Raw genomic sequence first — 26,736 nt, forward strand, 5'->3', positions numbered from 1 at the left:
GGTAGCTTCTCATAGGTCCCAGGAAGGTTTTTATCCTTCCAAGAGAAATTACAAAAAAAAATCGATTTTTTTTAAATATTCGTAGGTAGAGACTTAGAAACATAGAAATCGCACTTTTCACTTTTTCTTTTTATAACTTAAATAAAAAAATTGGCCGTTGGAATTCAACTCTTCTCAAGTGCCCCTCGACGCCTCTAGGAGCGTATCCGCTAATAAAAATAAAAGTAATAGCAGGGAAGGAGAGGACATTGCACTGGAAATTAAGTGGCCCCAAAAAAGTTTCATAAACATGATTTCTCGTATTCATTCGAATCCGGTGGATAGGAACCGGTTCTCATCCATACGAAAAAAACTATGTCTAGCATCGTATTATAAACCGCTTTCTACGAATATAAAAATGTACAATCATAAGATTAAAACCAGATTTTTAGCCACGAGGTGCCGCAGGCATGGGCTAACTAAATAACTGGTTTTAATCTTATAATTGTACATTCTACATCCGCGGAAAGCCGTTTATAATACGATGAAAGAAATAACTATTCTTACTCGTTGACTTAAAACTTTGAGGACTTGATCAAGCACTACAAACTTAATAGCAGTGTCTAAACTTTTCAACAACAAACTTTTTGTCTATCGAAATCAAATTATCGTCCAGTGGCTTATCCCCTAAAATCCCTGGGGATAATTTTGGAAGCTAATTATCCTGACACATGAACAATGTAAATATGAACAATTATTTCTCAGGGAGGAGGGAGGGGACAATGGGCTGGACAATCACATTAGTCTCCAAAGTTGTGTAATAACGTGTTCTTATTCGTTGGCATAATAACTTTGGGGACTTCATAGAATTTTGATTAATTCGTTTATTATATTGGGTATCAAAACGTTTTAACCACTAATTTGATAGGGATAATTTTGTGTATTATCATTGTGTATGTACATTTATTTATATTCCATTGTCTTATCCCTTTAGATCCCTGATTATATCTAGAATTATGTCAAGCCTGTGGCTATGCAGAGAAAGCTATTTTAATAATTCACATTTTCTTTATTTTATGAAAACAAGACTAGCGGTTGCGTCACTGGCATCTAGCGGCTTAATATTCGAAGTTATATCGAGGGGCAAAAAAGCCTGAAACCATACCCAGACTTACAAAGAAATAGCCGAAAACAACCTCAGGACCTTTAAGAAGCTTCACTGTAAAGGAGAACCATACTAGTTTAGCGATTACCTAGATTCTTCGCTACAGATAAAAGCTTACAACTTTATATAATAGGATTTATAATAAGATTTTAGAAAAATAATCGGAGTAAAAAAAGCTTTATACATTATTTTATCGTTTGTCGTCCTTTAAAATCCCTAAAAATTCTAGGGCATTTGTAGCTGCTACGCAAATGTTAAAATTAGATTATAAAGTAATAAAATTTGGTTTAGAAATTTTTATAACTAAGAAATGTTATTTTATTTTATACTAGCGGCTTCGCCCCTAGCCTCTAAAGAGGTGATAAATTTTTTTTTTTTGGCGAAATAAGTAAAAGGACCAAGGAAATCTTCTACAAAAAAAAAATGGGGGGGGGGGATTTTTTGTGTTTTTTTTTGGGGGGGGGGACGGGGTGTCCCACCCCCAAAGAAAATAGCCTAAAACCACCACAGGACCAGAAGGTATATTCCCTGAAGAGTAGAATCCGATCGGTTAAGTGGTTACCGAGATCTTAAGGGACGGACAGACAGACAGACAGACGGACGGACAGACAGACATCGTTCTACTTTGTATTATAGATAACTGAGATCTTAAGGGATAAGACATTGAACATATTGTCAATGATGATCAACAAAATTACCCCCTTTAAAGATTAAAATTATCGGTTGAAAAGTTTGGACACTGCTAGTTTGTAACCGACCAATCAAAATTAAATAAAAGCAACCAATATCCCTTCTTCCCTGGATTTGTTTAAAATAATTCCCACGAATTTAAATAACTGAATTGATTCTAATTAGAGATTATCAAATAAAAATATGTATGTAATTCAATTCAATATTTAGCAGGGAGGGAGGTGACACTAGCACCAGTTTTTTTTACTGGGTTTTCTTATTTGTTGGCTTAATAAATTATCCTTATTTTTTGTTAGTTTTAAATTTGCAGTGTCAAAACTTTTTAACTTGGTAATAACTTTCTTCTAAAGAACATGTAATTTTGTCTACAAGGAGTTTTTTCCCTCTCAATTTATCATTCACTGTCTTATCCCTTAAGATCCCTGATAGTTAGAAAGTGAAAATGTACAGTATGGAAGTTACCAGCATTGATACGTATTAAAATTATCATTCAAACAAGTTACATTTATATATCAAACTCTGGGATCTTTATGGATAAGACAATGGACGATAAGTTCATCTCTGATGATGATAATACTTATTTCTCGCATCTTATTATAAACAGCTTTCCGCGGATATAAAATGTACAATTATAAGATTGAAACCAGTTTTTTAGCCCCAAGATGCCAAAAGCTGGTATTGATTTAATGATTTCTTATTTTAATATTAGTGGAAAATTGTCTGTAATACGATGGTATAAATGATTTTAAAGACAGCGGAGAACCGGTTCTAATCTTGCGGATATTAATAGGTTTCGAATCCATACTGGAAATATTCTTCTAGCCATCATATGAACACCGTTTAATATTAAGTTGTATTGTATTATCAAATATGGAAGAGTTTTATAAACAGATAGAAAATTACTGTGTCCGGTATTTTTTTTGTACGATATTCTAATGTTGGCTTGAAGGATTATATAAGTATTATTGCAGCAAAGAATAACAATTGTATTTATAAGTTTCGATACAAAAATAATTAGAATTTAATATTTCAAAAATGAAGTTCAAAAGTGTAAGAAAAGTGTCTTTTTTATTGTGACATCCGTAGTAGAAATAAACTTAGTTTAAAGAGCATATATCTATTAAGAGATATAAGTTTTCCGGAATTTTAATGTAGGGAGTAGATTTGAAATCTGCATCAAATTTTAAGGATTTTTTATAAAATTCGTTTTTTGTAAAATTCTTTATCTAAAAGCGAAAATACATTTTAAGTGAATTAATTTTGACCAATAGGATAGGTGGATTTTAAACTACCTGCGCTCTAATTGGTTGAATGATGTACGACATCCAATCAGAGCGCAGATTTTTTAAATCCACTAATCACAGATGCCAAAATTAATTAACTTAATTTGTATTTCCGCTTTTAGATAAAGAATTATACAAAAACGAATTTTATAAAAAATCCTTAAAATTTGATGCAGATTTCAAATTTACTCCCTACATTACAATTCCGGAAAACTTTTATCTCTTAATATCTATTCTTACAAACTAACTGATAATTTGTTATTTGTTAGTAATTAAAAAAAAACTGAAACTAAGTTGATAACTCTACTTATGAAATGTCTATTTTTGTATATTGATACCAACAATATGAAAAAAAGGCTAACCTGATGCGGAGCTCCCGCAGGGATGAAGATAGTATCTCCCTGGCACTGTGGATATGCATATCCCACCACGCCATACTCGTCAAACAGTCTCTGTCTCAGTACCCCGTCCAGGTACACACTCTGGTCGTGGATAGGATCGTTGTGCGGCTCCAGCTTTTGGCCTTTCTCCAAAGCAACCTATACAAATAAATAAATTGAAATTGCCAAACTGTAATTTGCATAAAAATACAAAATAAAAAAAGCGAGATCAGAGGTCATGAAAACTGATGCCTTTATGAAATAAAAAAGTGACTCTCTTTGTGAACATACATACAGATCAAAGTTCTGAAGATTACAGGCAAATTTTTTTTTAATATGAAAGGAAAAAATACAAAATTTCATTTAGACAGACACATACATCCTACTACTTTACTTTAGCAGACAGGATTCCAATTTAATTAATGCTTAACAATACTTTTTTTGCGCTACTGATGAACATAATCATCTTTTCTTAAGTCATAACAATTACTTTACCTTATTAAGGAAGCTTCTAATTTTGTCCGCGTCTCTGGGATGATAGACGTGCCAGAGAGCCCCCACAAGCACACCCTTCTCCCGGACACGCTTGCGGGTAGCATAGTCGCACCCAGCCTCGTCAACAGCCCGTATGCCCGCCTGAATATGCTCGTCCTGGCTCCCGTCCTGCGGGATGCCAACATACACGATCACGTTCACGGCGTCCGACATGTCAAGATGGAGGTTGGTTGATCCGTATTCGGGATACAGCGGGCTGCCGTAGGCGATGTACATCTTGGGGCCCAGATCTGGACGCACAAAGAACTCTGGAATGTAGGAGGCAAGGTTGAAGCGTCCCTCACGTCTTGTATAGTCAGGTAAAGGTATGCAGCGCATAAAATCTTCGAATCTTTTGGGGAAATATTGCGCAAAATCCTCTTCGGGCGGCCAGTCTTTCAGTTTCAACAGCATGGGCATGCCATTCTGATCCAACATTCGAGAATTAAGATTCTCAAATCCGTCCCAAAACCATTTCAATGGAGCTTTGGGAATAAGCTTGTGAGTCTTGCAGTTGATGATGTCATGTTCAAGATGTCCAAATTCTTCGTTGAATGCATTTGGATGCCATAGCTTCATATCAAGTTTGGTGGAGACATTGGCGACAATTACAGGCTGACCACGCCGCCACTGTTCCTGAAACAGAGGTAGGTTGCTTTCACTTGCGCTGTCGGTCAAAACCAACAGACGGCCGTCGCAAAGCCACATGTGTGGCGGGCCTGCTTCGTCCAGTATCATAGATGTCATAATTCTCACTGGCGGCGGTTCTTTGCCGCCTTTCATGATGGATGTTAGACGGCTGCCGCGGTTTTCCTCATCCGCTTCGCTGGACATGGATTTGACCAGCCGGCGGAAATCAAATTCTTGGTGAGTTTTTAATTTTTTTCTTGGTTTATATGTTGTCTCGGTGCTTGGTGTCGACTCTTTCTCTTTTTCTTCTTCAACTTTCTCTGGTTGTGGTTGCTCTTGTGTAACATCAGCCTTAACATCTTTTATTTCAGAAGCATTTTGACTATCAACAGTATCAGCAGGTTCAGTTTTAACAGTAACATCTGTAGCTTGAGATGGTGCACTTTCAGCATGACTGTTCTTTGGCATTTTAATGTTAAAATTCTGGAGTGACATCTCAAGAATGGATTTCTTGGCATCTGTGACAGGTTTCTCATTGTCCTCGCCTTCACTTTCATCGCTGGATGAGAGGAAATGTTTCTTGGATGGACTTGTGTCCTCCTGCTCCGGCTGCTTAGCTGGATGTTTTACTGGCATACCCCGAGGTCGGGCTTCATATTCTATACCTATAATAAAAAAGATTGTTTAATTTTATGAAGAATTTAAGGCCTTTGTTTAAGTATTTTTTATCAGGAAAGTTTAAACGGGTTAGGTAGGTATAGAAAGATAAATTGGTTAAATATCAAAATAATATTTTTGGCTGTTAAAATACTGCAAATTGGAATAATTTTCATCCATTTAATTAGGTACCTACATAAAAAACTTAGAACATTACATTATAATGTATAAAATTGTAATAATAGAAATTGTAAAAAAGTATTAATACCTTGATCTAATAGCCATTTCTTGAGGAATCCATGCTGGGTCAAATAATGTGTGGACAGATTCAGGAAATGTTTGTGCTCATGATGGCAAACCGGACAGATGAACGGAGCAGTCACGGGCAAGATTTTGCGCAGCCTGTCCTTGAAATGCTGCGAGGCATAGTGGACCTCCCGACGAGCTGTTACTCCTCCATGGCAAAGATTGCAGTACCATTCCGTTTTCACATTGGCAGCTGAGGCCAGCGGAGAACTCAAATCACCGCCAAGCTCGTCAAATCCTTCGTTGTCAGATGTTGTAAATGAGGCAGATTTGATTGGTGTTGATGGCATTCTTGGGCTTGTTCCAGCGGCCGGCGTAGATGTCTGATACTTATTGCGACCCCGTGGTGGGTTGGGATCGAACCATTCAGGCTTTTCTTCACCCTGGCAAAGGGCCAGCCATTCATCATAGATCTTATGTCTACCCAGGTAGTGGCAATGCAAGTTCATCTTAGACTTAAGTTCTTCCTTGCAGACAGGACATTCAAACGGACGCTTGTCCGACATCTCTGCATTGAGCCGCGGCTTGAAGTGGCTGACAGCAAAGTGGTAGATGAGCGAGTACTTGACGTCCTCGCCGCAGATGTTGCACTTGCCCTTGGCGTACTTGTCGTCCCCGTGGGAGAACTCGCTGTCCATGTTGGTGGACTCGGAATCAGATTCCTCCACTAATCCATCCACCTGAAATTTAAAAAAAATATTTTTACTTACATCCAATAAATTTGAAAAATGTTGAAAAGACCATAAAATAATAATTTGGTACCTACTGAAATACAGCATGACCCTCGAAAAAGTATTTTTAAGCATCTGCAGCCCATATTTCTCAATAAATTATCAAAAAATGTATATGTCCTGTCCTTGTTCTCTGTAGATTTCCACATAAGTAGATATAAAAATATTTTTTTTTACATCAATTAACAGCTGAGATTTTTAGAGCCAAAGTTTTGAAGAAGTGGCTGAGGAAAAAGTAACTTTTCAAGAAAAAAGTGAAATGACATGTTTTCTACATAATTTCAATACTTTTTATAAAACTTTTATAAAGATGTTCCTAAGAAATTTATTTCAAGCTGAAAGCACTTTTTTCACTTGCTCTAAAAGGCATTTTTAGATTAGTGTAAATTGCAAAAACACCCTTACAGAAATAAATCCTATAAAAAATAGTAGCAAATTGAAAGTTTACATAAACAGAAATCAAACACTTTTTATTTTATCAAAATAAGTTAAAAAACCAAAAAGTTACAGCTACAAACTTTTATTAAACATTTAACAATTTAAATGATTTTTATGTGTCTTAGATTAATTTGATGAGTGGGCGTGAATTTATTGGTAAAGGTGGCGCTAATCCTTCCGGTAATGAGCATAAATTGGGGAGGGGTTTATTTAAGGTCATATTAATAAGTGGGAGATATTGTAAGATTTGAGGGAAAATGGTTATAAGAAAAATGTATTCAATAAAATTTGAAAAGTAGTTTTTTACATGTAAAAGTAACGTTTTTTAATGCAATAAAAAATGTATCAATTGTAAACTTGCTCTTCTTTCTTATTTGTTTTTTAACTGGTTGATAAAAAGTAATATACTAATAAAAAACTAAGAAATATTTAGCAATATCCAGTTTCTCAAGCACTTTTTCCAGACTTTGGCTTTAAAAATCTCGGCTGTTAATTGATGTAAAAAAAATATTTTGATATCCTTTGATGTAGAAAATTATAGAGAACAAGTACATATGAATCTTTTAATATTTTATTGAGAAATATAGGCTGCAGATGCTTAAAAATACTTTTTCGAGGGTCATTTTTAAAAATAAGTGGAATGGTTGGGTGAGGGGGTAGATTTCCCCCCTATAAATAACCCTAGTACGGTTAGCCAGTACCCACTATAACCTAGCCTTACCTAAAGTAATAAACGAACTAAAAACTATCCTCTCCCCCCTATTTTCAATTAATAATTCCAAATTGAGGAAGGAGGATACTGGGTGGGGGACAGTGTAAAAATAGATACTATGTGAAATAACGCCGATTTTTCTATAAAAGTACTTGAAAATTCATTTATCTATGTAAATATTTAGGTAAAAAAGTTATTTTTAAAAGTAGTATTTTCAGGTATTAACAATAATTTTATGTTATGTCTTATGTTATAGGTATATACTTAGATTTGAGTAAGATTGAATAAATTCTCCCAAATCCCATTATTGATTACTAGCATCTGCGCCCCTAGCTTCTATGGACTATGTATTAAAAGATGAAGGGAAGGGCAGAAAAATAGCCTAAAACCATCCATGACTTAAATTTAAAAGTTAAATAAGCTTTAAACCTTTCGTCGTAGACCTATACAAAGCTTCTTTAAACTGGAAAAGCCAATCTGTTCAGTAGTTATTGAAATCTTAAGCTACAGACAAAAAAAACTTTTATATAAAAGGATTGAATTATCCTACCTGACTGTTGAACATATAGATATCTTCATTATCCATAGACATTCTTGACAAGGAATCAACAACGTCAATATGTTCATCACGACCAATAGTAAAGCGATGCTTGTTGACAGCTTGGTTGAATATCATCTCTACCTCCATGTCTGCTTCGTCTAATCCATCAACCTTAGATAAAAATATTAATAATAGATGTATTACTACTAGATGGCCAATTCGAAACAATATGGATATATTATTAATTGGACCTAACACCAGATTTTTTATGTTGTCCAATAAAGTGAAACAGGCAGCAGCGGGCTAAAATAACGATACCCCTCATCCACCCCCTTTACTCCCTCTTCCCTCTTACTGGATGAACGAACTGGCCAATAAACGAGTTCCATGTTATAGCAACTATATTAACGACATTTTATCCCCTGCTATAATATCCACGTATATTTTACATCAATTAAAACAACAATCTGTCCATTTAAAAATGTTTGTAGCAAACTAGATTGGTTAAAAACTTATTACCTACTCAAACTCATAGCTTAAGAAATTCCACTTTTTATAGCTGACTTATTTATAATAGAATTTATTTGAGGGGATTATTGAAAAATGAACAGACACTTCACATCAAAGAAAGAAAAATCAATATAAATGATTATATTTCTTTTACACGATAAATTGATTTTCATCCCCATCGATGATTAATTACAAAAATACCCCATCTGTAGATTATAGGTTGAAAACTTTTGGCACTAATTTCTAACAAACAAATCAAAATTCGATAAAATTATTTGAGTCAACAATTAAGATAACGTGGTTATAAAACTAATTTAAAGTCAAAGTATCTACAATAATTCCTTCGCCCTTTATAATTACAACACATAAAAATTACCTAAATATTTAGTAAACGCAAAATAATCGAGAAAAAAATGTTTTTACCTGCATTATTTTTTCAGTCTTGGAATCCAGAATACCACCGCCAGTATCCATAAACTCCGCCAGAGTAACATGCTGAGATCCCAGTCCTGTGTCTTGATGTCCTGACACACCTGCATCGTGGTGGCCATTAGCTGTTGTTGACGGCTGTGGCGTACTTTCCTTGCTCAGGCTAGCCAAGCTTGGCAGGGTAAACTTGGGCAGTGTTATATGATGATGTTGTTGATCTATTGATGTTGTAACAACAACATGTTGTGGTGGTGGTTGTTGTAGATTTTGGGTTCCATTCACTGCTCGGCTTACAATTTGATTCAACTGATCATCTTGTTGGCTAAGATCAAGCTGTTGTTGTGTTGGGGGTTGCTGAAGTAATATCTGCTGTGGTTGAATCACTTGATGGTGACCATTGTTAATTTGCTGTTGGTGATTAAGATCATTGACAAATGGTTGTTTGCCCTCAGCCTTCATCTTTTCAACAGCACATTGGAGATAATGATCAAGAACTTTATGTTTGCTGATCATATGTCTAAACAGCTGTTGCCTGTCCTTGCTTTCAAAGCTATCACACCGGGGACACCTCATAGGCAGATCTTTTCTTAACTCGGATATCATTTGATCTCTAAAATGTTTCATAGCCAAATGATCCATTCTTTCTCTGGACTTATTCTTGGTTTTGGGTTCAAATCCGCATAATTCACAAATTCTTGTCGCACTCATACCAACATTTGGAGTATTCATTGACTTGCGCCTGTTGAAGACCGGTGTACTGGTCTGCATAGGAACATCAGCACCACCAACATTATCATGTTCAGAATGATCATGGTTAGCAGCAGCTGCAGCAGGTTCAGGAGATGGTAGAGCATCAAGAAGTGTTTCAAAATCACCCGCATCATCACCATGCATGGAGGATAGTGAAGCCTCCAGGTCAGCATTAGAAAACTCAAGATCAGTTGACTCAACTAAATCTGTAGATCTCATAATGCCATGGGCTGACGAGTAGTGATTTTCAAGGTGATCTTGATTTGGAAACCACGGCATTTCAATGCAAAGCATACATTGGACTGGATTATTTGTAGTTGATGGTTTTGCAATAATACCAGTGCTATGACTTGGACCCTTTTCTAACTGCTGTTGCAGAATTGATGTTCGTGTTACAGTCTGCTGAAGTTGTTGTTGCTTCTGCTGATGTTGTGCAGCAATTTGAGGATGGGGCTCTGTTGGCAACAACATTTGTTGCTGTTGTAAAGTCAACTTTGTGGTGGTAGTTGATGTACTTGGTGTTACAGTTGTAGATTTTACAATTTGCTGTTGTTTAGTCTGCTCAAGATGTTGTTGGGATTGTTGTTGTAACAACATTGCTAGCTCACTAATCTTCTGCTGTTCCGTCTGCTTTTGTTGTTGCTTGATAACTTCATCCATAACCTCTTGTAGTGATGAACCACTTAAACCAGGTTGATTGCTTTGAATAATGATCTGTTTGCCTGGCTCTATAGGTTTCTTGGCTCTAAACTGGACCAGATATGTCCTACCGTTGTGCTGAACAATTTTAGATTGAATAACTGGCTCAGCATCCTTAGATTGCACTGAAGCAGCTGCAATACCTGGATTGGACACAATTTGTTGCAATGAATGTCCAGCAGCCTGTTGTTGTTGCTTTTGTTGTTGAAGCCTTTGCAATAATAACTGTTGTTGCTGCTGCTGCTGTACTTGAATCTGCTGTTGAGGTATTTGAGCAACTTGATGTTGTGCAAGCTGTGTTTGTCTGCCACTACTTTCAACAACAACTGTTTCATGTGTTATATTCTTGCTCTGTCCACCAGCTGGCTGTAGTTGCACATGATTACCGTTAATTATCAACTGCTGTTGCTGTGGTTGATTTTGGACAACTATCTGTTGTTGACCTTGAGTTGTTATTTGGTGTTGTTGTTGGGCCACAGAACTTGCGATGGAAGTATGGGGCACCTGTACAACCTGTCTGGCAATTTGAAGTTGTCCACTTGGTGTTGTTTGAACTCTAACCAATTGTTCTCCATTTGGAGTTTGAATCTTAAGATACTGTTGTGTAACCTGTTGCTGCTGACCGGCATGCTGTAGCTGAACACGTTGACCGGACGGCATTTGTAGCTGAATTGTGCCTCCCTGGTGACCTTTGATAAGATTGGGTGGTAGTTGAATCTGAACAGTTCTAAACTCTTGCTTTTGTTCTTGCTGTTGTGGAGCAGAGGCTGTTGTCAGCACAAACTGTTGGGCAGGTTGTTGTGTTGATGGCGCAACGGTTGTTGTATTAACAACATACTGTTGTGTAGATACTGTTGTTAACAATGGAATATTTGCTGATGTAACTGACTTAGATTTTAACTCTTGTTGAATAAGAGAAACCGGAACTGGTTGCTGTGGCAAGGTTAATAAACTACTTCCACTTGAAGATTTAACAGGAATACCTTTCTGACTGTCGATTATCTGCTGTTGTTCATTGATCACATTCTTAACCTTTTGATCTAAAGATACTTGATCAGTGCTGAGAATAATCTTTTTATGATTACCTTGGTCAACTGCATGAGGAACATTCTTATCATTCAGAACATTTGTTATAAACTTGGTAAGGTCTGATTTGGGCAGTTCAACAGCAAGTCTACCTGACATACTTGTGGATGGTTTAGATTCACCAGCAGTGCTTGTAAAATTACCCTTTTGTTGTTGCAATTCTTTGATCTTGCATAATAATCCTTCGCCGGAATCCAACTGATCTGAATTAGAGCCTGATATTTGAGAGGAGGGCCGGGCAGTTTCTACTCCTGCTGTGACAAGAGAAGTATTGCCGCCAGCTATGGTCATACTGCTCATAGGCAGCTGCTGTACAGGTTTAGCTGGATTGCTATCCTTGGCCATGATTTCTCTGTTGCCAGGCTGATTAGCCCACGCCTCCGGGTGCTCGGCTAAATATTTTGCAAGCAGACGTTCAACATGTTTGTGCACAGAACCAAAATGTCTGGCCCAGTCAGGCTTGTGCTTCGTCTCAAATTTACATTCTTCTTCGGGACACTTAAATGGCAATGGATCACCATCTATTTTGGGTGGTAAAGACTCATATAGGGTTTCTTTGAAGTGATGCACCATGTGTTGAACTTTATTCATGCTTCTATTTTTACCTTCATACTCCTTGCCGCAGATTTCACAATACTTTTTAGGTGTGGGTGTTGTAACACTGGAAGGAGTCATTATAGTTCTACTAGGACTCATTGAAGACTTATTCTTTTCGGGGGTAGTTGGGTTCGAAGCCCCACCGGAACCGTCCAAAGACTGATCCCCAATGGATGTTGGATCAAAAGTGCCGTCTATCTGCGGCTCAAACTGCATGTGATGGTGGGCAGGCGGAGCCGCCTGGTGGTGAGAATATGCACTATGATGTGCCTGGTGCGGATCCTCGCCTCCTCCGGTATTGAATGAAACGCCTGGATTGTCCAGGAATTCAGACAGGGATGGTATGGAGAAGTCTGAAGGATTGACAGTCTCCAGATTGGTGTCGTACTGTTGTGGATGGGGGGCTGGAGCAGCGGCTACAGGATGGTGGTAAGAGGGTCCAGCCGCAGGATGGTGATACGCCTAAATAAAAAAATTATTAACATTTGTATGAAAAAAAACTTTTTACCGGCTTTATAACTGTTTAATATCAACTGGATAGAACCGGTTCTCAGCCATACTGAAAAATCATATTTTAGACAATTTTGCCTGATAATTAAAATAAAAGTCATAAATTTAAAACCAGTTTGTAAGTCCGGGCCTTAGGCCAAACAGGGCTAAAAAACCTGGTCTTAATAGGGTAAGGGGGGGGGGGGATTTCGTTTTTTTTTCGTTTTTTTTATAAAAAAAAAATGGGGTAAATATTAATATTTTCAAATGAAACCAAGACCACTAGAAAGCTTACGGAAAGGACTATCAGGTCCTAAAAGGACGTTATCCTAGGACTTTTAGAAGTTGGTCGAAATTGGACTCGAAAGAAATTACCGAAAATTCCCCACCAGGGGGGGAATTTTGGGTAATCATTTTCAACCTAACATAAATCGATGAAAAACGGCCAAACGGCCAGTCAAACATAAATAATCATAATAAGTATAGGTTGTAGGGATTATCCACAAAAATTTTCATAATGATCGGACTATTCCTTCTATGTTAAAAATGAATTTTTTTAAAAGACGAGGAATTTCGAATTTTTTTTTTGAAAAAACTTAAAATTAATTTAAGAAAAAAACGTATTTTATTACTTTTTAGGCCTGATCCTAAAAAAGCTCACATTGAACTTTAGATTTAGCCCAAAAAACATGAAAATTGATTAAAAATTGACCTCAAAAATTGAATTTGAAGCAAAAGTGTCATCTTTGCAAAAAATCTTTACTACATTTTAACCTAAAAAAAATCGATGAAAAAAGGCCAAACGGCCAAACAAGCGTAATAAATCATAATTAGTATAGGTTATTGGGATTATCCACAAAAAAATTCATAAAGATCAGGCTATTCCTTCTATGTCAAAAATATTTTTTTTTCAAAGGACTAGAAATTTTGATTTTTTTCTCGCAAAAATTTGCTTCCAAAAATAAAATAAATTTTTTTTTATTTTTTATCTGTTCCATTCATTTTTAGGCCTAATTATTAAAAAGTCCATATAAAATAATAGATTTGACCAAAAAAAAACATGACCTTAAAAGTTGAATTATAATTTCTTTTGAAATTACCGAAATTTCCCCCGGCGCCAACTTTGGTCATTTTTGAAAAAAAATACTACTCGATTTTAAAGCTCTCAACGGATTTGGAATGGGCGGGCAATTCTTAGTTCAAAAGGTTTTTAAGGATCAGCTCTAGGTCTTACCAATTTTTGTGTAGGTCGATCTTTACACACCTAATAAAAATTTTTTGAAAAAAATTTTTTTTTGTCCGACTTTGAGACCCAATAAGTACCCTTAATATCCATCTTTTTTTTCTGTCATTTGAAAGGAACATGGAGATAAAGGTCATTTTATGAAGGTAGGTCGAAATTACCGAAACTTCCCCCGCTTGACCCTATTATTATTTTTAGATTTATTATCCGTGAAAAACTGTCTGTAATATGATGCGATAAATAACTATTATAGAAAGTATAAAAATGGAAGCCTATTATTTATTATGTAAATTATTATTTTTTTGAGTAAAACTCCAGATCTTAAAAAAATCTTTTAATAAATGAATCATGATAAAAAAATTTTTCAGGAAAATCATTAATCTAACCCTTTCTCTCCTTCTCTTTAAATGATCATTTGAAAAGCGAAGCTGTACTACAATTCTGTTACGTTAGTATAAACTTTGTCCTTTAGGAGGAGATACATTTTTTTATCTGTTTATCATTTTCAAACAAAGATGACAATATCCAATTGTAAAGAAGCACAAAAAATCAAGGATTGGCTAGATACGGACAGTGAATTATAAGGCGAATGAACATTGTTCAGTGGAAAAAAAATAGGAAGAAAAAAAATTGAAGAATAATGATGAAAATTACAAAAACTCAGAAATTTTTGTCTATTGCAAATATCTATTTTTTAAACCCCCAATAATTAAAATTAAATTGTGCATTTTTGCTAATTTATCAAAGATTTTCCTACAGCTTTGGTAAGATTTCAGGGGTGGATATATATTCTGCACAAGTTTTTTTTTATTTTTACCACCCTAGTTTTTTCCACCAAGGAGGGGGGAAAATGGAAAAATATTTAAAGAACTCTCTATTTTATTTACTTTATCTCCCTCCAACATATTGTTAAAAAATTGAAGAATAATTAAAGGGGTAGTTTCACGAAATGCATTTGAACTTAATTTAGTTACCGCATATTTTATCCTAGTTAATGGGTCTAACTATACCTATTTATATGGCATATAATTGAAAGAATTTTAATTTTCTACCACGTAGTTTTTAAATTATCAAGACTTGAACATCGTCTTTTTAAATTGGTTATATCACAAAATAACGATTTTCAAGTCTTGGTATTTTCAAAACTACGTGTTAGAAAATTGAAATTCTTTCAAATATATGCCATATAAATATATAGTTTAACCCCTTAACTAGTAAAAAGTATGCGGTTCACTAAATTAAGTTTAAATGCATTTCGTGAAACTATCCCTTTTCTATTATTCCAATAGATTTCATTGTGCATTTTTGCTGATTTGTCAAAGATTTTCCTATAGCTTTAGTAAGATTTCAGATTTTTACCACCCTAGTTTTTTTCACCATGGACGGGGGAAAATGGAAAAAAGGTTTTCAGTTCTCTTAATTTTTTCATTTCTCTCCCCCCCCCCCCCCCCCCAACCACATATTATTATTCCGCCCCCCCCCCACCCTCCATTGTTTTCAGTACACTTTATTTTAAATTTTATTTCCCCTTATAATCTTGTACCTGATGATGAGGAGAGGGAGCACCATAAGTAACAATACTCTGTTGCGGACTTGCCACAGCCTGTTGGTACGGATAATGTGCGGCCACACCTCCCACATAACCACCGGCTGCCGCAGCGGCCGCATGATGTCTAGCCGCTGCATAATCATAATCCATACTCGGCGAATTCATACGGACAGGCGTCCGTGATCTGCTTCGCGATGCTGACGGCTTTGTGGGCGTTGCAAATTTGTCAGTTGCCATAAAATCTGGAAACTTTTGTGCCAGAATTGTCTGTACAACTTTATGCGTCATACCATAGTGGCGTACCAGGGCTTGTCTGGAATCTTTGGTTGTATAATTGCATCCAGGTATAGGACACTGGTAGGGTGTACTTGGATTGTGATTTATCATCCGTAGCAGGTCTTCCTTCAAATGTTTGTCACACATGTGCTGCCAGAAAGCATACCTGGCGGAAAATTCAAGCTCGCATTCGTCAATAGGACACTTGACACTGATCTGTGGCGAGGTGGGGACCATCTGTTGTGGGTTGCTGTTGTGTCGTATCTCCGGAGGTCCTGTGTTCACATACTTGCCGACTATTTGGACACCAATAGCATCCTTGATTTTCTTGTGTGTCACTCCCAGATGTCTAACGGCCTGAACAATGTCCTTATTCTCATATGGACACATTTGTACAGGACACCTTAACGATCCAGTAGGACCAATGGGAGGACCAAAGAATTTCATTAGGTAATCCTTGTAATGTGTCTCGGCCAAATGTCGGAAAAATTCACTGGGTTGACGACCTTTGACGGCATCACAGTAACAGCACTGAATCCCGAAGGGTCCTTGCACACCAGGCTCCGGCTGTTGAATATTAGAATCTTTTGGCGGCGGCGAAGACGCGTCAAATGACGGTTTGTGCTGGTATGTAGGACTAGCAACGCCATGGTTGCCGGCCGCAGGCAAGTGTGCCGGGTTAGAATGAATAACAGAGCTGCCGTAATCTGGACCCGGATGGTGGGGTGTAGCAGGTTGGGAATAACTAGCCGCCGGCTGTGGCGTTGACGGGTTAGTATAATTGCCGGTGCTGGATTGCGGCGTTGGCGGTTGTTGTTGTTGTTGTGCAGGACGGTAGGCGGGACTGAGCGCAGAAGATTGTGGTGTACCAGGCTGGGAGGTATGATGTTGGGGTGTTGGAGGAGCGGGAGTTCCAGGGTTGCTATGCTGAGATCCTAAATAAAAAATAATTTTCAAAACATACGTATAACATTTCATTTGAAATAAAAAATAAGATTATTGACCAGTCATCTATAGACACAACAACCCCACATAACGAATAAAATTTTTTCAAAATCTGATAAAAAATTACCAAGATACCTATGCAATATTCTATATGGACAAATATCATAAACTTTGGAATCAAATCACTGCAAAAAAAAGGCAAATTATTTTTTTATGCTTATAACAAAAAAAAATATAAATCCAATGCAAATTGGCCAAGATACGCAAAATCTAATTTAAAAGACACATTCTTCTTGGGTACCTAGACATTTAATTACTGCCTTAACCTATCATTTTTATATTGTGACATAGATTTAATTGTTTTAGAGGTATTTTAAATTAGGACTAGGTATGTATTTTAGAAATGAAGAAAAGGTACCTAAATCTAAAGAGGCATAAATAATATTTTTTTTCATGCTATTCAAAATCATCAACAAAAATTGTTCTCTTAACTTGCAAATTTGCAAAAAACTTACACCTACAACTTTATATCTTTTTTAAAATTGACTTTACCAAACTAAATTGAGTCATACAGAAGCGACAAATTTTCGATATTGTCATCGAATTAATGATTGGCATAATAATAATTATCAAATAATACATTTGTTGTGCCTCTTTCTTTGATGATATAAATATGACAGTATTTTTTTTCTAAACCAAAGGGACTAGAAACGAAAGAGATCACCTTCCAGCATTGCTGTAAAGCATTTTTATACTTGTTTTTTTTTTACATAGGAATAAAAATGAATAAAAGAAATGTAATGTCTACCATTGTCTTAACAAAAAAATCATTTATCATAAAATGCTTTATAACATACGTATACTTTTTTGACAAAAAATGTATATTTTAACCTACCAAACGGGGTGGTAATTTAAATAATATAAACAGTTTTTTATATGTATTTTTGCATTTTACAGCATCTGATGATGCTTTTCTGTGATATTTTATTTTGTGCTTTGAAGTCTAAAAATAACCTAATATTTTGTTAAAAATGCTTATATTTTTTTCTCAAAATAAACCTATGGTGAAGATTATTTTTTTAGTTGATGGGTATAACTATATTTAACATTAAAATAGTATATTCACCAAAACAATACTCAAAATCACTGCTAGAAGGTGCTTAAAATCACGTGCTCTTGTTCGTGCATACTCCCTTTTAGATTGGAGAAAAAAAATAACTTTACCTGGAGTCATGGGCATCCCAGGTGTGTGGGGTGGTTGTCTGTAAGGATCATTCACCATCACATTCAACGGCTTCTGCAGCGGCGAATACTGATTCTGTCCACCACCTTGGGCTAGGTTCACCGGTTGACCGCCCGGGGCTCCGGGCGGATATTGCGGCTGTGGCTGAATTGGCTGGTGCTGCGGGCTTGGATGGCTGGAAAAGTCAAGAGGCTGGTTGGCCTTGGAAAGATCTTGCGGCGCAGAATGTGACATGCTTAAATCTTGAGGCTGTTGCGAGCTTGAAAGATCTTGAGGTTGGTTGTGATTATAGCGTTGTTGATGATCATAACCACTGTAACCACCTCGATAGCTGGAGAGATCCTGGGGCGAGGCATGACTAGGAGTTCGCGGGGATGTTAGTCCGCCCGCGCCTCTAGGCGATGGCGCAACATACGAAGGTGATTTATATTGCGGGGAAGGATAGGGTGATGAGTATTGTGATTGTTGTGGGTCCACTTGGTGGTAAGCTGGACTTTGTATGGGTGTATGAGGACTGTAATACCCAGGACTTCCCATCTGATCAGGATAACCGGTGTGGCGGGGAGAAAATGAATCATTATGGCTGTAGCCGCTAGGAGCTGGCGAAGGCGATGCGCCTGTTTTATCATCATCCAAACTATGTATCCCCATTTCATTTAGATATTTAATAACCATTCGATGAACAATTCCGTAATGGCGGACAAACGACTGTCGATCCCGCGCCACCTGCGGACATTGCGGACACTGGTAGATAAGACCCTCCCGGTCAGGCATGTTGTTGCACATTCTATCCTTGAAATGGGTATCAGCCAGATGTCTAAGCAACAGCTGCCTGCATTGAAATGATCCTTTGCACAGCGGACATTGTTCTCTTACACCGCGTATCTCATACTTTTTTAATATTGATGTGTCAAAACAGTTTGGCTTTCCAACTTGTTCATTAAAGATCTTAATTGCCATTTGATGCGACACACCCCAATGCCTGATCATATTAATTTGATCCGGGAAAGTTTTGGGGCATATGGGACAGCCAAACGGCGGTGCTATTGGCAGTTCACGAGCGAATCTTTCATAGAAGTGGAGATCAGTGGCGTGTTTGCACAGCGAGGTTGCATTGGGAAATGTAGAGCCACAGTTCATGATTGGACAACTGTAGGACACCTCTTCTTGTCTGAGTGGAGAGGGTTGTTGTTGTTGCTGTTGGTGACGCAGGTGCTGTTGTGAATGGTGGGGTTGTTGTTGGCTGTGGCCGTAGTGGTCCATCCAACTTTGTCCATACCTAAATAATTAAGTGTTATTTATGAATTTGAAATACAGAAATAATGTGGAATTTAATACTGGCGGGTGTTACCAGGAATAAGCCAATGACCGATAAATTAATGTACATCCCCAATGATTATTACCCGTTCTGTAGACTATTATTAGTGGTTGAAACGGTTGGACACTCAACTTAATAGACCAACTACCAAATTAAAGTTTAGTAAAATTCCCCAAAGTTGTTAAACCAACGAATAATAAAACGTCATTATAAAACTTTGGGGATTAGTGTAATAAACCGTCCTTTTTTTCCAAAATTGGCTAATTGGAAGAGAAAATGCAAAACAAATTCAGCGGGAAAGGGCGGATTCTGGCAGGAAATGGCGGTAGCGGCGTTCAAAGTTCCACATTGAACCACATAAAAGCAAAGGTCATGCTAAATTTTAGTGCTGTAATAAAAGTTTAATTTTTAAAAGTGTATAATCCACCCACACAGCGGTCTAAGGCCGGACATTTCGCCAAAAATCAACTTTGCAGTTTCTCTAAATTAGTATATTATTTTGAAAATATATACCCTATCTCATATAAAACCGAAGAGTTTTTGTCTTTTTAACTATTGGTTGATGAATTATGAACTTTGAAACATGAAGGTTAAGGATTATTTTCACGTCATGAATTTTACCTTTTGAATTTTCACCATCTCTGGAAAAAATATGTTTTTTCAGTGTTACATTGATACAATGAAGTTTCTTCACCTATTTATATTTATAATACTACATGATCTATTAGTAAACTGGAGTGAAAATTTTTTTTCTACTTTTTTCATCCATTTTTTGTTGTTTTTGAAAAATTTTCATGTCATTTCTTAAATATTTTTGCAAAAAATTTTGGCAATAATTTTCAGTTTTTTAAGTTTTTCACCAAAAACCGGGCCCCGCAACATACCAAACCATATATTATTCTTAATATACAGGTATAATGCCATAGTTTGATGTTTAGTTTAGGTTGTTGCAGGGCCCGGATTCTTGCAAATTTTAACTTTAATTTAAGGGGCCAAACTCTAAAATTACCTACAATACAAGAAGAAAAAATTGTTGCAATTTTTTTCTTTTCATTGTTAATTTTAATTTCTGATGCATTTAATATTTTAAACTGCCCATAAAGTGCCTACGATAAATTAAGAGACTTTAAGAGATTTAAAATGAATGTTTTAATCTTTTTTAAAGGGGGGGGGGGGGGTGTTTAATGCATCCTTTTCGTAATCATGCGCAAATGGCACTTAGAATCCGAATTTTGTTATGAAACTCGCATAAATATTCCTTGGTAGGTCTATTTTCCCTAAATCAAACAAAAAGTTGGAAAAGTAATGGCTAACAACTGGCGGCACAGCCGTTTAGCAGTTTTTTTTTGGCTATTTTCAGGGAAAATCCATCATTTATTACATAGGAAACAACTTCTTGAAACATAATTTTGCTATAATTGATGTTAAATGTTACCAATAGGGATGGGAATCCGTCGAATTTTTGGGCCGGATTCGGATTCCGGATTCTGAAGGAATCCGTCAAAAAAAGTGACGGATTCTTGCGGATTCCGGATTCCTATTTTTGGCGGATTCCGGATTCTAGCAGTATTTTAAAAGGCCGTCCGTCACAGAGGGATAGCTTTTTTCATTAATTTAACACTATGTTACTTGGTTGAAGCCTTGATTTGTTTAAAGTGTTAAAGTGTTAAACTTTTACATCACATTAGTAATTATTAAAATTTGTTATGTACAAAAAAATTTAAGAGGGAGTTGTAAGAAAAAACTCAAGACGGTAATTTTAGCCTACCAATTTAGAATCCGGAATCCGCTATAAAAAACGGATTCCGGATCCGGATTCGGATTCCAAAATAGGCCGAAAATTGGGCGGATTCCGGATTCGGATTCCCATCACTAGTTACCAATAGCCATTTTAAGAATTTCTTGTACCAGCTGCTCAACGGCTAGAACTAGCGGAAACGGCTGGGAGTGGCCAAGAGTATTATGTGTAGTTAGGGCTTGTGTCGTGTCTAGCTAGGGGTAAGTTTTTAAGAGAAAATAACTTAGTAAAAAAAGGGTGAAGAAACTTGAATTAGTTGTATCAAATGTATGTTGCACAAGGTTGGTGATTGGGCATTTACCTTTTTATAATTATTTCTACAGTAATATTTATTAATGCTTCAAGGTTTTTCAATGTTTTATTGCTATAAAACATCGAATTTAGGCTCTTTACCAATTAATAAAATATTAGGAAAATATGAAATTTTAGCTAAGTTTCAAAGTATTTTCTAGACCAGTTGGCTTTTGTTTTTCTTCTCTAGATGAATATACGAGTTGAATTGGGTAATAATAAGGCGCAGGCTTTTTATTTTCTACAAGCTATCTATTCTATCAACTACAAGCTGAGAAAATTGACTTTGAGTAGAGTTAGGTGAAATGTCCACCAAAAGGCCAAAATAGACCACTGTGACCCATCCACAAAAATATAAGAAGGCATATACCTAAAGATTTTACTAGGTATAGAATAGATAGATATTTTTTTTTTAAAGATAGGATTTAGTTGAGTTATTGAATCTTAAGCATAACAAGGATGACAACATCCATAAGTAGCAAAGCACAAAAAATTGTGGATGGGAATACGTAGAAGTAGATTTAAAGTGTATTTGTTAAAGTCAAGAATAGATTTATTGGAGAAATTAACACGAAACCTTGTTTTATTTTGTATGATGAAGACGGTTAAAGTAAATTACATACTAGATGCGAATAACAATGGGAAAAATATTTTGAAACTGTTAATGCAAAAAAAATTTAAATTGGACCAAAGATATATGGGGAAATATGTCAAACATATAAAAATAGCCAAAAACCTGCTAAAAGGCAGTTTGGCCGCCATTGTTTCTTTTCTTAAAACGCCAGAAATTTGATTTTAATATCTTTAACTGAAAACTCTTTAAAAATTGGACCATAAACACCAATGATATGGGAAAAATCTGAAAAATATAAAAAATAGCCAAAAACCTGCAAAAAGGCAGTCTGACCGTCATTGTTGTTTTCTTCAAACGACAGGAAAGGGGTAGTTTCACGAAATGCATTTAAACTTAATTTAGTGAACCGCATATTTCTTCCTGGTTAATTGGTTAAATTACATTTATATGGCATATATTTGAAAGAATTTCAATTTTCTACCACGTAGTTTTAAAAATATCAAGACTCGAAAATCGTCTTTTTAAATTGCATATATCACAAAAAGATGATTTTCAAGTCTTGATATTTTCATAACTACGTGGTAGAAAATTGAAATTCTTTCAAATATATGCCATATAAATGTAGTTTAACCAATTAACCAGGAAAAAATATGCGGTTCACTAAATTAAGTTCAAATGCATTTCGTGAAACTACCCCTTTAATTTTGATATCTTTAACTCAAAAAATTTTGAAAATTGGGCCATAAACACCAATAATATTTGGGAAAAATGTGAAAAATATAAAAATAGCCAAAAAAAACTGCAAAAAGGCAGTCTGACCGTCATCGTTGTTTTCTTCAAACGACGGGAAATTAAAATTTGATATCTTTCACTGAAAAAATTTTGAAAATCGGACCATAAACACCAAAGATATGGGGAAAATTTGGAAATTATAAAAATAGCCTAAAACCTGCTAAAAAGCAGTCCGACCGCTATTGATGTTTTATAGTTTTATAGTTTTAATTATGGAAATGTTGTCAAAAAATTCAGCTCTCTGTCTTTTATAGGAGCCGAGAAAATCACGTTTCCCCCAATTCATTAATCACGGATGGACGGACGGACATTGTGAATTATAGAGTAGCTTCGCTACTAAAAACATAAAATGGCTGCTATGTCATCGTCCATTAGAAAGAATTTTTTTTCTGCATTGATTTCAATTTGACATTTGTCTAAAAAAAATTCAATTTTTGAGAGATTTTTTTGGCATTCTTATAAATGTAAGTTAAAACATTTTATTTTTATCAATAGGTATAATGAAGTTTTTAATATTAGGCTTGAATTAAAATTAATAGGTAGGACTGAAAAATATTTTATAAATACAGCTGTCAAATTCTGTTCTAGTCTCAAATAAAACATAAGATTTTATCATGACCGCCTTTTTGAAAGGGAAAAAATATTTACAGACACACAAAACAAATTGAAAATCCCATGAAAAATGGCTAAGATACGCAAAATTTCATTTACATAATTCCTAAGTGTGATGATCCTACAAAATTGAAAAGTACATATGCAAAATTAAATGAAGGACTGACAGGCAATGAAATTGTTATGGAGCTTCAAAAGACCATGTGTGTGTTTCTTAGTGTTTGGACATAATAGTTTTGGAAGGCAATACAAATGACGAGAAAGATAACGTAATTTTTGTGGTTGTTGAAAAAGTACCTAAGAACTAATACATATGCAAAAATGTATACATGCCCTTGTTTTAAAAGGTCATAAAAAATAGTTAGGTATTTTTTTAGCAATTTCAAATAAAGCTACACTGTAAAACATCTTACCTTGGAGAATGATAACCAGAAGAATAGGGAGAATGTCCTCCAAGCCCACCAGCCAAATGATTCATCAATGACTTGCCCATATTCACCTCGGGATACGAGGCATGGGGCCTCTGGACAATGGGTGCCGGTGGAGGAGGGGGTGGCGGAGTCGGGTCCCTCGGAATGTATCCATCCGCAATCATGTATTCCTTGAGTAGGTTGTGTTTGACCCCATAGTGGCGTACTGTCATCTGGTGAGATTTTGCCTCGTACGTGCATTTGGGACATTTGAATGGCGGCTGGGATGAATAAGCAATGTCTTTGGCTAGCCTAGTGAAGTAATGCTGGTCTATCAAGTGATTATTCAAGGCGTTTTGATTCAAAAAGAATTGTGAGCATACTTTGCAGTCGTAGGTAACTTCATTAACTTCAGTCACAATGCCTCCCATTTCTTTTCTTACAGCACTATTAACAACACGATGCGACAGGCCGACATGTTTCAGCAGCACATTACGATCGCGTCCGGTGAAAGAACATTTGGGACAGTCATAGCGTCCTGGCGGTAGGGCCTGCAGGAGGGATTCACGGAAATGGTTGACCTGATGGTTGCCTTTGTCACGGGTTTTGTTTGTGTTTGTGAATTCTTCGCCACAGAGCTCACACATGTTTTGTGTCGTTTTGGCATTGTCCAACTGGTCCAGTGACGGCAATACTGTGACGTCCAGGCAGTCTGGATCCTCCAGAGGACGTAGGGGAGGCGGTGGGGGTGGTAGTGGAGGCGGCGGTTGTGGCGGTGTTGGTGCCGGGGGAAGATTCAGGTACGGGTTGGGCCGTTGCTGGTAGGATGGAGCACCAGCCATAGAGGCCAGTGCATGGGCCGCAAGGGTTTCTGCCTGTTCCTGCGCTGCCGCGTACCTGGCCTGTTCAACCAGCTGCTGATGCTTGGCATAGTCCATCTGGTATTGATTAACCTGATCTTGGTATGTGGCATTGGCTTCGCCCTGCTGTTTAACTGTTATCTGATATTGTTCCAGCTGACGCTTTTTCTCTTCAGCAGCTTTGGTGAGATCAACCTCTTTCATTGGCTTACACCAATCATTCCAACTAAACTTATACTCAGACTCCATCAGCCGTTGAAGATGACCATGGACAGAGCCCAGATGTCTCCATACTCCCTGCCGGGTCTTGAAATCCGGATGCCTGCATCCCTGTTCTGGACACCTGTGCGGCCCATAGTTGCCAGGATCGGGTCCTATCAGCTCGCACAGCTTCTCCTTCAAGTGGTTGTCAGCAAAGTGACGGTAGAGATCAAGTTTTGTAAAGTAACGATAGTTACACAGTTTGCATTTTGGAAATCTTTTATTGTCAAGCTCATTATAGCGTTCTGTTTGTACAATGGACATGTGGGCAGATCTATTGGTCGTGGTGGAGGGTGATGGAAAGTGAGTGTGTTCAGAAATTCTCTCCTCCTCCAGCGAAGATCCGTTTTCCTGTTTGACAATGAAGTCCATGTCGACCATGAGGGTGGAGGGGTCCTCTTTGAGGAGCTCGGCCACTACGTTGTGTTGGAGGCCGTAGTGGAGGAGCAGGGTGATTCTGGAGCCACCGATGAATGGACATCTGGGACATTGGTAGGGTTCAGCTTCAGGCAGATCCTGAAAATAAAAATTTGAAGTAATAATAAAGTCAAACTAAAATCAATCAAATAACAAAGTAAAATTAAAATTATCAAAAGTTTGTGCTTTCTCATAAATTTCATATCAAGCACTAACTCCTTTCCCCCCCCCCCCTTTGATTCCTTATTTTAAAATTAATCTATTAGTATAAATTCTCCTATGCTTATCCCCTTTGACGCCCCAATCCTTATAATAAAGTAACAGGGAGGATGTCTGTCTGTCTAAGGAAGGATCTCGCTTACCGCTGAACCGATCGGGTTCTCCATTACAGGGTAGCTTCTCATAGGTCCCGGGAAGGTTTAAAACTATATAATTTTTGGGGAGGGTACCACCAAAGTAAATCGCCCCAAGAAAAAATTCTCTCCAAATTTTTTTAGAACTAAAATAAAAATGAGGGGGGGTGGCAGGGATGCTTGGTTTTAGAATGTTTCATAAAAAAATCACCTAGGTAGGTAGGTTACAATTTCGAAATATTATTTTACGGCAAAAAATCTAATTATAATCGAAATAAAAAACTATTGATAATTCCAAGAAATGCATTCAATTAAAAAAAAACATGTGATTAAGGGGGGGGGGGGAAGTGACACTTTTTGAAACCAAAACTAAAAGTCAACAAAGGAACTCAACTAAAAAAAGAGTTACAGGTCTGAGATTTTGCATGACAGTTGCTATATAGGGGTACAATATGGAACTGTGAAGAAACGGCGGCGCAACCGCCGTTTCCCGCCGAAATTTTTTGCCTTTTCTCGGCGGTTGCGCCGCCGTTTCTTCACAGTTCCATATAATATTGTACCCCTATAAAGCAACTGCAAAATGTCAGACCTGTAACTCTTTTTTTAGTTGAGTTCCTTAGACTTTTAGTTTTGGTTTCAAAAAGTGTCACTTTCGCCCCCCCCCCCCCTTTTTCCCCTGTTAAATGATAATTTTTAAAAATTTTACAACCTATGAATTTCCAATATTATACCAACAACAACAAAAAACAGGTTCTGACGAACAATTCTTAATTAGTCATTCTTACCCACTTCCCTTTTTTACATAACAAACAAGTTTTATGCAAAGTGCGTAACTACAGTGTGTTATTTTTATGAGAACTTTTTTGAAAGCAATTTTACTCCACTTATAGTTATCAGAATTTAATGATTAATGGCTTATTAACTTCGTTTTTTAAGGCAATTAATAGAACAACAAAAAAATATTTCAGTTTTTATTTAAAAAGTACAGTAAAATCTAAAATTCAAAACGTAGGTGTTAACATCTAAAAGTGGTTTTAGCGCATTTTTCTTATGCTCAAATAATCAACCTTTTACAAGAATGGCTGCTAAACACTTCAAAGTTGAGATATAGAGCTAAAAAAGTATACAGATACTATTAGGGACATGTACTAGAACATATCAAAGTTTGAAGGTCATATCTCAACCAGG

At 36.6% G+C, this 26,736-nt stretch overlaps 1 protein-coding gene across 3 annotated transcripts in view; it reads right to left on the minus strand.

Annotated features, from left to right (window-relative positions):
• LOC145312210 (uncharacterized) overlaps positions 1–26,736 on the minus strand; it is a 48,705-nt gene that overhangs the window by 4,795 nt on the left and 17,174 nt on the right. For all 3 annotated transcript variants that reach the window (XR_013876956.1, XR_013876957.1, XM_080151425.1), the window contains exons 20-27: positions 23,661–25,294; positions 17,844–19,141; positions 15,393–16,609; positions 8,980–12,579; positions 8,056–8,217; positions 5,587–6,304; positions 3,993–5,326; positions 3,480–3,656 (exon numbers count right to left, since the gene is read on the minus strand). Coding sequence is in view for 1 of the 3 variants with exons in the window: in XM_080151425.1 (XP_080007551.1) it covers positions 3,480–3,656; positions 3,993–5,326; positions 5,587–6,304; positions 8,056–8,217; positions 8,980–12,579; positions 15,393–16,609; positions 17,844–19,141; positions 23,661–25,294 (10,140 nt within the window). In the remaining 2 variants the exon portion in view is untranslated. The remainder of the gene's footprint in view (positions 1–3,479; positions 3,657–3,992; positions 5,327–5,586; positions 6,305–8,055; positions 8,218–8,979; positions 12,580–15,392; positions 16,610–17,843; positions 19,142–23,660; positions 25,295–26,736) is intronic.

This window comes from Acartia tonsa, chromosome 2 (assembly GCF_053477335.1).
Source record: "Acartia tonsa isolate MP-2025a chromosome 2, ASM5347733v1, whole genome shotgun sequence".
Taxonomy (NCBI): Eukaryota; Metazoa; Arthropoda; class Copepoda; order Calanoida; family Acartiidae; genus Acartia; species Acartia tonsa.